The sequence below is a fragment of the Peromyscus maniculatus genome, chromosome 20 (genome assembly GCF_049852395.1).
Source record: "Peromyscus maniculatus bairdii isolate BWxNUB_F1_BW_parent chromosome 20, HU_Pman_BW_mat_3.1, whole genome shotgun sequence".
NCBI lineage: Eukaryota > Metazoa > Chordata > Mammalia > Rodentia > Cricetidae > Peromyscus > Peromyscus maniculatus.
This window is the reverse complement of record NC_134871.1, coordinates 71732968-71742260: the sequence shown is the minus strand read 5'-3', so window position 1 is coordinate 71742260 and position 9293 is coordinate 71732968. Positions and strand designations below refer to the sequence as shown.

General features: G+C 52.9%; 1 protein-coding gene across 1 annotated transcript; it reads left to right on the top strand.

Annotated features, from left to right (window-relative positions):
• The first annotated feature begins 435 nt into the window (after window positions 1-435).
• On the top strand, window positions 436-6600 carry Krt4 (keratin 4). Its single transcript, XM_006981921.4, has 9 exons — window positions 436-1051; window positions 2206-2420; window positions 3221-3281; window positions 3663-3758; window positions 4298-4462; window positions 4611-4736; window positions 5367-5587; window positions 5802-5836; window positions 5930-6600. The coding sequence occupies exons 1-9, from the start codon at window positions 545-547 to the stop codon at window positions 6124-6126; spliced, it is 1623 nt and encodes a 540-aa protein (XP_006981983.1). The 5' UTR covers window positions 436-544; the 3' UTR covers window positions 6127-6600.
• Window positions 6601-9293: the final 2693 nt, after the last annotated feature.

The window sequence follows — 9293 nt, the reverse complement described above, 5'->3', positions numbered from 1 at the left end:
GAGGAAAGGTAAATATTTGCTTTCTCTCCAATTTGCGAGTACCGAGGCTGAGCTCAGAGAGCGGCTTGTTCAGGTCAGGGTGTGTAGCCTGGCAGTGGCAGGCTGTGCCCTGGAACCCAGGTTCGAGGTCCCAGAGTCTGTGGCATGAAATTAGGGGTGACAGGGCCATGTGTCTGGAGCAGGAGCCCCATGAGGCTGGCCAGCAAGGTGCATGGGCAGTGGGGCTTGGCAGGGCTGAGCCAGGTGGGCTGTGATGCAGGAGGCCCTGGGGCACCAGTTCAGGGAGGGGACGGGACCGTAAGCCTTGCCCTCCCAGTGACTTCTGTAGGTGTGTTTAGTGACATGCTCAGCAGGTGCAAGAAAGATGGGCCTGTGCCAAAGGCCCAGCCCAGGGATGCTTCGGATTTTTCCCTTTATGCCCCTGAAACCAAGCCCTGCTGCTCCAGCCCATATAAGCTACGAGGGCCAAGGGCTCTGGCATTCACGACCTGGCCTTCGCTTCGCTTCTGTTCCACGCTCATCGCAGCTGCCTCCTCTCTCAGCCATGATTGCCAGACAGCCAAGCGTCCGCGGAGTCTCCCGGGGCTTCAGCAGTGGCTCAGCCATTGCCGCCGGCGTCAGGCGGGTGGCCTTCAGCTCGGCCTCCATGTCTGGGGGTGCAGGCCGGTGCTCCTCTGGGGGCTTTGGCAGCAGGAGTCTCTACAACCTCGGGGGTCACAAGAGTATCTCCATGAGCGTGGCCGGGTCCTGCCAAGGTGGTGGCTACGGTGGTGCCGGAGGCTACGGTGGTGCCGGAGGCTTCGGTGTTGGAGGCTTCGGTGCCGGGTTTGGTGCTGGCGGCTTTGGCGGTGGCTTTGGAGGTTCCTTCAATGGTCGAGGTGGTCCTGGCTTCCCCGTCTGTCCTGCTGGAGGTATTCAGGAAGTCACCATCAACCAGAGCCTGCTGACACCTCTTCAGGTGGAGATTGACCCAGAGATCCAGAAAGTCCGCACCGCAGAGCGGGAGCAGATCAAGACCCTCAACAACAAATTCGCTTCCTTCATTGACAAGGCGAGTGAGCCCGACATGAGCAGAGGGTGGTGGGAATGAGTCCTCCGGCCATGGGTCTTAGCCAGGAGGTCATCTCGTACCTACTTCTGTCTCTGGTGAAACCACTTGTTTCTGAGGCTGCTTGAAGTGCAGAGGGGATGCTCTTTGCCTTTTCTAACCCAGTTTCCATTCTCCTGCAAGAGCTGGAACCCCCCCCCCCCCCCCTAGGCTCAATTGTGGCCATGTGCCATGGAGTCTAGTTACTCAGAGCTCCATGGCTAGGGACCAGTGTGATGCTCCTGCTCAGGCTGTTCTGGGCCACTGTGCATCAAGGTTTTGGTTCCTTTAGGTATTTGAGACAAGAGCGAACCACCTTGAAGAGAATGTGTGGGTACACTTGCTCTTCCCACTGGCTCAGATAAGCCTATACCCCAGGGATGCAGACTGGAGCTCCAGACTGAGAGCTTTTGGTGCCTCCTTGCCACATCCCCTTTCCTCTCACCTTTTGGGTTCAGAGGTGGGACTCTCAGTTGTGTATAACATGGAGATGCTCTGCTAGGCACTCCTTCCGCTGGCCTGGCTAGGTGCTTTAGAGAGGGAAGGCTCCAGGAAGTCCTCGTCAGGGTGGATTCTAGCTGAGTCTCAGAACATGTATGGACTTAGCTGCATACAGATTCAGGAAACAAGAGTTTCCTCTGTAGCTCATGTGGGCTTCAAACTCATGGCCCTCCTGCCTCAGCCTCCGGAGTGCTGGATCAGACAGGCACACCGCCACGCTTAGCTTCTTTTCAAAGTCTCTGGTGAATGTGTCTGCTCTTCTCTGTGGGTCAGGATCCCTTGAACGTAAGCAGCGGGCACCTCCTGGTCACATTTGATTTGATGATTTCACAGACACTTCTGTTCTGGGTCCTCGGTCTGCTGTGGTTAGAAAGCAGTTTACCTGCTATACCGTCAGCCCTACACTTGTTCTCCAAGCCATGTGTCCCTCAGACCGCTATGGGCCCAGTGACGTGCTTGTCACGATGGTGCCCTGGGCTTGCTATGTGGTGGCCCAAGCTGGGTGACTCTTGGGTGGTCTGGCTGCCTGGACCACCGAGGCCGGAGCGGGCCGCAGACCCCCCTCCTGCTGCAGCTTCTGGCCCTTACTAGCAGCTTGTGTCTGTTTTCAACAACAGGTGCGGTTTTTAGAACAGCAGAACAAGGTCCTGGAGACCAAATGGAACCTCCTCCAGCAGCAGACCACCAGCACATCCCCCAGAAACCTGGATCCTTTCTTTGAGACTTACATCAATGCCCTGAGGAAACATCTGGACTCTCTGATCAACGACAAAGGGCGCCTACAGTCAGAGCTGAAGCTCATGCAGGACAGTGTGGAGGACTTCAAGGCCAAGTACGTGAAGAGAGGGAGGACTGGCCCACATCCAGGCTCCTCTCCAGCGGCATGGGACCTCAGGAATCCTCAGCTGGGCGAAAGCTCCTCTAAGCCAACTCTCATATTCAAATGGCCACGTTTTTCACAGGCAGAGGCCAAGGAGCCACTAGTTGCTTTGATCAGTGATAGATCTAGGTTCCAGGCTTTGCTGGGTACAAAGAGGTTCAGAAAAAACAAAATGGATCAATAGCAGCATTAGCCTGGCCATAGGTTAGAATATAGATTGGTATATAGATTGGAAAGAGGTGGAGCCAACTGAATACTGATTTGTGGTGTGTGTGTGTGTGTGTGTGTGTGTGTGTGTGTGTGTGTGTGTGTGTCCTTAGGTGAGTTTCTTAAGATCTCTGAGCTTTGGCTTTCTTAGTCTTTAATAGGAGTGGTATTCTTACCTTATGGTTGTGAGAACTGACGGAATAGGGAGTAGGGACAGGGCAGATAGGACATAAATGGACAAGCAATACACAGTAGCTTTACTTTTGTTCTCTGGAGGACGGGGCTGAGAAAATGATCTAATGATCTAACCTGACCTGCACTGCACTGAGGTTTCCCCCCACATCTTGTCCCCTGAAAACAGTCTTTCTGATGCTTGTTTTTTTATTATCTCTGAACAAACCAGGGCCAAGGTGTTAGCCTCAGGGGTAGTGTGCTCGAGTGCTGCTTATGATCTGGATGTTTCCAAACTCTCAGATGTTTGGGAATGAGCGGCGGAGCTTAGAAAAGTAGCTCATGGTGGTCCTGTCCTCCTGTCCCCACCCCAGGTACGAAGATGAGATCAACAAGCGTACAGCGGCAGAGAACGACTTTGTGGTCCTGAAGAAGGTGAGCCAGGGAGGGGGCAGGAAGAGCTCGTAGCACCCCTCCCTGCTGGAAGTGGCTCTTGGCTGAAGTCGTGTGTTTAGCCCATCTCTGCAAGGAAGATAAAGATCTTCCTTGCCTCTATCTGGGGTTGTGGTATCAAAGGAAGTGGGTAATGGGGGTGAGATCTATAAGGAGGTAAGTGTGCGAGGAAAACGCATCTCGACAGTGAACTTCCTGTGTTCTGATGGCTTTAGTGGCAGACACATCAGATGATTCCCTACCACCTTTGCTGTAAAATGCTATCAGGGCACCTGGAGGTGTTGATCAGCTGTACTTCCTGCTCCTTATCTCTTCTTCCCCCTTCTTCATCCTCCTCTCTTTTCTCCTCTTCTACCTCCGTAGGATGTAGATGCTGCCTACATGATCAAGGTGGACTTGGAGGCCAAGGTGGACAGCCTTAAGGATGAGATCAACTTCCTGAGGGTCCTCTACGAAGCGGTGAGGCCTCCATCCTCCATTTAGAGGAGGGTGACCCCTATCTATGATGAGGCTGTGTGTTGGAAGTCATGATTCCTAGTAGATTCCAACAGTTTATGTCAAGGCAGTAGGTTCTTGGCAAGATCATGGAGAGAAAAGACCAAAGTGAGAGACTCAGTGCAGAGTTTCTCAGGACCAGATGAAGAGGACTTAGAGCTGGAGGTTGTGTGTGTGTGTGTGTGTGGGGGAGTCACTGCTGCTCATCATGTTTCCATTCTATTGTTTCCCACCCAACACACAGAACCCCTGCCCCCCTGCCTCATTACACTCAGAGCATTTATATTCCTGAGGATCAGTAAAGACTACAACCATTGCTTTTTTGTCCAGAGATGTCACCAACTGTTCATTTCTCTCTCTCCCCTCTCCCTACACATGGGGACTATTAACTCTGGTTCCGTCAGACCTGTTCCACAGTCGTTTCCATGGAAATGGGAGGATGGTGTCAGAGATCGGGGGAGATTGACTTGGCTTGGGTCTGACGTGAGACATGGGCCTTGTAGGAGCTGTCCCAGATGCAGACACACGTCTCAGACACATCTGTGGTGCTGTCCATGGACAATAACCGGAACCTGGACCTGGATGGCATCATTGCTGAGGTCCGAGCCCAGTATGAGGAGATTGCCCAGAGGAGCAAGGCTGAGGTCGAGTCCTGGTACCAGATCAAGGTAGGTGTGTGAGATGAGTGGATCCTCTGGATACCACTGACCCTTGTTTGACTTTGGATCTCATGGCATTTGGTATTACCCTTTCACTTGTGGTTGCCCTCACTGGGTCTGCCGTATAACCCGAGAGTCCTGTTCCCCTGGGAATCAGGTCCAGCAGCTCCAGAATTCAGCTGACCAACAAGGAGATAGCCTGAAGAGTACCAAGAATGAGATCTCAGAACTCAACAGGATGATCCAGAGGCTGCGGGCAGAGATTGAGAACATCAAGAAGCAGGTGGGTGTGGGTGCCTTTATGGAGGGACAAGCAGAGAAGGCGTGAGGCTGGGAGACTCTAGGCCTGCCTATACGGTCTTTGTACCTCATGATACCAACCACACAGATCTCCTCAGAATGCCTTGTTTAATATGATGTGATATCCCAAACACAGGGCCCCTGGTTTTCGTATATCTTTATCTTGTTGTTCTGGTGAGGTTATGGGTGAGCTCTGTGGTCTTGCCTCATGCCTGCATGGAAGTTTTCTGTCTGGAAGGAATGGTTCTCTCTCTCTCTCTCTCTCTCTCTCTCTCTCTCTCTCTCTCTCTCTCTCTCTCTCTCTCTCTCTCTCTCTCTCTTCTCCTGAGACAGGGTTTCTTTGTGTACCCCTGACTGTCCTGGAACTTGTTCTGTAGACCAGGCTGGCCTCCAACTCAGAGATCCACCTGCCTCTGCCTCCCAAGTGCTGGGATTAAAGGTGTGCGCCACCATTGCCCAGTTAGGAATGGGACTCTTGAGTCAGGAAAGGTGGGGAGAAGAATGAACAGAATTCCAGCATCTTAACCAAGGGAAGCTGGCTCAGGAGGAGGAACAGGTATGAAGTTCTCTGAAGCAGGGAACTAATGTTGCCTATCAATGTCCCTGTCCACAGTGCCAGACTCTGCAGGCATCCGTGGCTGATGCAGAGCAGCGTGGGGAGGTGGCCCTCAAAGATGCCTACAGCAAGCGCACAGAGCTGGAGACTGCCCTGCAGAAGGCCAAGGAGGACCTGGCTCGGCTGCTGCGTGACTACCAGGCTCTGATGAATGTCAAGCTGGCCCTGGACGTGGAGATCGCCACCTACCGCAAGCTGCTGGAGGGCGAGGAGTGCAGGTGAGGGGGGCTTGGGTTTGGGGGGCTCAGGGCTCTGCTGAACTTCTTGCTGCAGTGATGTCTTGGTACTTTCTGACCAGGACCAGCAGGGCATAGGTTTGATACTCAGCTGTTACTGCGTGGCTTCTCAAGGCTGAGATAAGCATAGAATATCTTTGTGTGGAAGGACGTGGGGTTCTGTTCTGCATGGCTCATGATGCTTTCTCCCCAACAGGATGTCTGGAGAATGCCAGAGTGCTGTGAGCATCTGTAAGTCCCTTCTGCACCTCGCCATCTATTCCTCTGGGTCTGGGCTGGGGACTACTGGGACTGAGAATAACTGTGCTTCATCTCTCCTTCCAGCGGTGGTCGGCGGCAGTGCCAGCATTGGAGGTAGTGCCTGCCTTGGAGGTAGTGCCGGCCTCGGCCTTGGCCTGGGTAGTGGTTTTGGCTCTGGTTCCGGTTCTGGAAGTGGCTTTGGATTTGGTGGTGGCATCTACGGCAGTTCTGGTACCAAGATCACCTCTGCCACCACCGTGACCAAGAGGTCCCAGCGATAGAAGAGACAGGGTCCTGATGCCCGGAGCCCAGCAGGGTCGACCATTGCTGGTGTCTCAAGCTCCTTCACTTCTTCTCCACGCTTCCTTCCCAGTGCTCATCTTGTCAGAGTCTCCTCATCTCTGCCCTGGTCCCTCAGTTCCGGGATGATCCTGGCTGTGGTGTGACCTCTGCCCTTTTGGAGCTTGGTAGCTTTTTGGTGACTCTCTTGTAATGGGAGGGGTGTCTGATTTCACCCCAATGGACAGAAGGGATGAAGACCAGAAACTCCTTCTTCAAAACTATCAGGGTCACATGGGGCCCCTCCAGTCACACCGCCCTCCACCAGATCCTGGACATCTTTCTGCTACAACTGTGGTCATTCTCCACCACCTGGCAGCAATGGACTCTGCAAGGTTACAACAAAGACTGCTTGGTGTCTTGTTCAACCCTGTTCGCCTCTCTATTCATCCCCAATAAAATGCTTTTGTCATTCATCCTGAGTGGTTGACGTTGTATCCTATGGAGAAGGCTCCAGAAGCCCATTTATTCAGATAATTTAGGTAAAGGTCTGAGGATCTGTCTGTACAGACCAAGGTCACTTTCACAGGTTCCCCTTTCCAAGGTGCAGAAAGTACTGCTGGTGGAAATGCAGGATATGGACCCAAAGGCTGCCCAGAGGGCAGGGGAGCAGATTCACAAAACCCCAACTATATGAAAGATGCTTGTTGTAGGATGACCTGGGGCAGGACGTCTCAGTGTTGAGCCTGGGATCGACCTGGAGGCTGAGTCTGGAAGGTTACAGGACATCTGATAGTCCAGCGCCTTTCCTGTACACAGAACACGAAGGTTACAGAATAGCGTGGACTCAGTGTCTAGCAAGAAATCTTTGTTCTTATTTGCTGGTGTCTGGGATCCAGCCCAAGGTCCTGCACATGCTTTGTGTGTTCTCCGAGCTACACTCCAGTCAGAGGCCTCCTGTGTTATGCAGTCCCATGCTTGGGATCTCAGTGGACCTGAGAGGCTTTCAGGAACCTGTCCCGGGAACTAACAAGGTCAGGAGTGTTGGATGGAGGAGAGCGGGCGCGTTCTTTCAGAGCCAGAAGGCTTTGCTTGCTTCTCCACTTTCTTGGGCTAACCGGGCTTCAGTCTGGGCTGCTGCCCCTGTGAGGCGGGAGAAGGGTGGAGGATAGGCAGGCCTTCTGGAGCAAGGAAGGGGGACACTTCTTGGTTGGGGTGTCCCCGGAGATTCTGTTTGGTGCTGTGCTGCAGGGGGAGAGGACAGGTTGAGGAGAGGTCTTGGTATAGCCTTTGAGGACATTCTGCTTCAGTTCCGGATCGGGAACAATGCTACCTCCCCCTTCTAAAAACAGACAGAATATACAGCTCCCATCTCAGCCTGACCCATCTTTCCCATGGCAAGTGCCACCTTTCCCCTTGAATTCTGGCCCGATGGTACAGTGGGGGGATGTGGAAAAGTTTTGCCCATGCCTGGACTTACCCACGGGGCCCTCAAACACTGAGGCCATATGGGGTTTCCCTCTCTCTGGGACAGAACAGAGAGCATTGACATGGGGCTATGTTCTTGGGAGAGGTTTCTGGCCCAGAGCAGTCTGTCTTTCTGGAGCCCAACCCTGATCTCTCCATTGTCTGCCCTGGGCTGGCTGCCCTCTGTGTCATGGGTGTCAGAGCAGGAAGCACCTGTAGCCTGTGAGCCTGTTAAGTGGCTTCCATTTCTTCCCCCACTGTGCCCTGCCCCTGGGAAAATGCCCGCTCAGCTCTTTTTTGAGTTTCTGGGGTGGGGAAGAGGAGTTAAGGGTTGAGAGTGAGGGCAAAGCTCCCCGCTCTTTTACCAGAAGACCGCAGGCTGCCCTAGTCCCTTCTCCTCATGCTTCTGCTCCAGAGGAGTGTGGGAGTGGCCAGTCCATGGGGCTGCAGGGTCTGTCTGGCCTCTGCAGGGGCAGTTAATGATCTAGCCCATGAAGGCAGCTATAGAGGAGTTACACGCAAGTGTGTCTTGGAGTCAATGTGGCTACGTGAAGAGGCAGCCGGCTGTGAGAATCTTGGTGTTTTATTTATGTGAGACCCCTGCCTTTCATAAAAGAGGAAAGCCAAGCTGGAGCGGTACACACTGTGATCCCCATGCCGAGGAAGCCGAGACAGTGCTGAAGGTTTCTGGCCCATCTGGGCTACATGGAAAGACCTGGTCTCAAAAACCAACCAATCAACAAACCCAACACACAACAAACTAACAACAACAAAACCAGAGAAAGAAAAAAAAAAGGGAGGAAGGAAGAAGAGAAAACATTAACGTGGTCTGTTTCTGAGCAGTCTGGTAGCCTAGCCAGGGGAGGGAGAGGCCCAGGGGAGGTAGAATCATAAGCCTTTGGTTTGTCAAGGGTGGGAGTGAACTCTACCCACGAGAAGTGTCTGTGGACAGGAGTGTGGCCAGGAAGCCTTGGTGGGGGCTGGATGCCCGGGACCCAGGGCCACTGCTGCCTGACCTTGTGCCGGGCAAGACCGTCCTGCACTGCAACTGGACCGCTTCCTGTGTCTTGGATTTGATACTTGATGATTCAAGGAGAAGTTAGATAAAGATGTGCAGAAGCTCAACAAAAAGTTGTTTTTTCTCCCTCTGTGTAGCCCTGACTGTCCTGGAACTCACTCAGCAGCTCAGGCTGACCTTGAACTCAGAGATCTGCCTTCCTCTGCCTCCCGAGTGTTGGGATTAAAGACGTGTGCCACCACACCAGGCTTGTGAGAAATGTTTTTGACTGCCACCTGACAACCAACCATCTATCTGCCCATCCATTCACCATTTCAACAAACAGCCCAGAAGCCCTGGCTGGATTCATCACGATGTCCATTTCTGTCTGTCTGTTAGTGGCTGTTTAATAAACGGTTATGAAATGAACCAACCAACTGCTGTTAGCTGAATGCCCAGCCTGTGCTAGGCAGTGTATGGACCCCAATACAAAAGGAATTAGATGAGTCTTTGGGGGAGATTTTGGTATAGATGGTCATGTCTGTATCTTAATGACTTGGTAGTTAAATAAACAGATAAATGCCCTTGGGAGCTACAAACCAAAGCAATGGCTGTCCATTGGGGAAGGTGAGATGACTTCCGGTCTTGGAAGAGGGCTTGGAAACACCAGAAAGCATCACACAGGGAAGCCTCTTCTTCAGGAAG

Excerpts from the sequence above, each read along its gene's own strand:
- Krt4 (XM_006981921.4), top strand. The coding sequence starts at position 545 with ATGATTGCCAGACAGCCAAGCGTCCGCGGAGTCTCCCGGGGCTTCAGC. Across the intron at positions 4,463-4,610 it reads AGTCCTGGTACCAGATCAAG|GTCCAGCAGCTCCAGAATTC; the intron begins GTAGGTGTGTGA and ends CCTGGGAATCAG. Across the intron at positions 5,588-5,801 it reads CTGGAGGGCGAGGAGTGCAG|GATGTCTGGAGAATGCCAGA; the intron begins GTGAGGGGGGCT and ends TCTCCCCAACAG.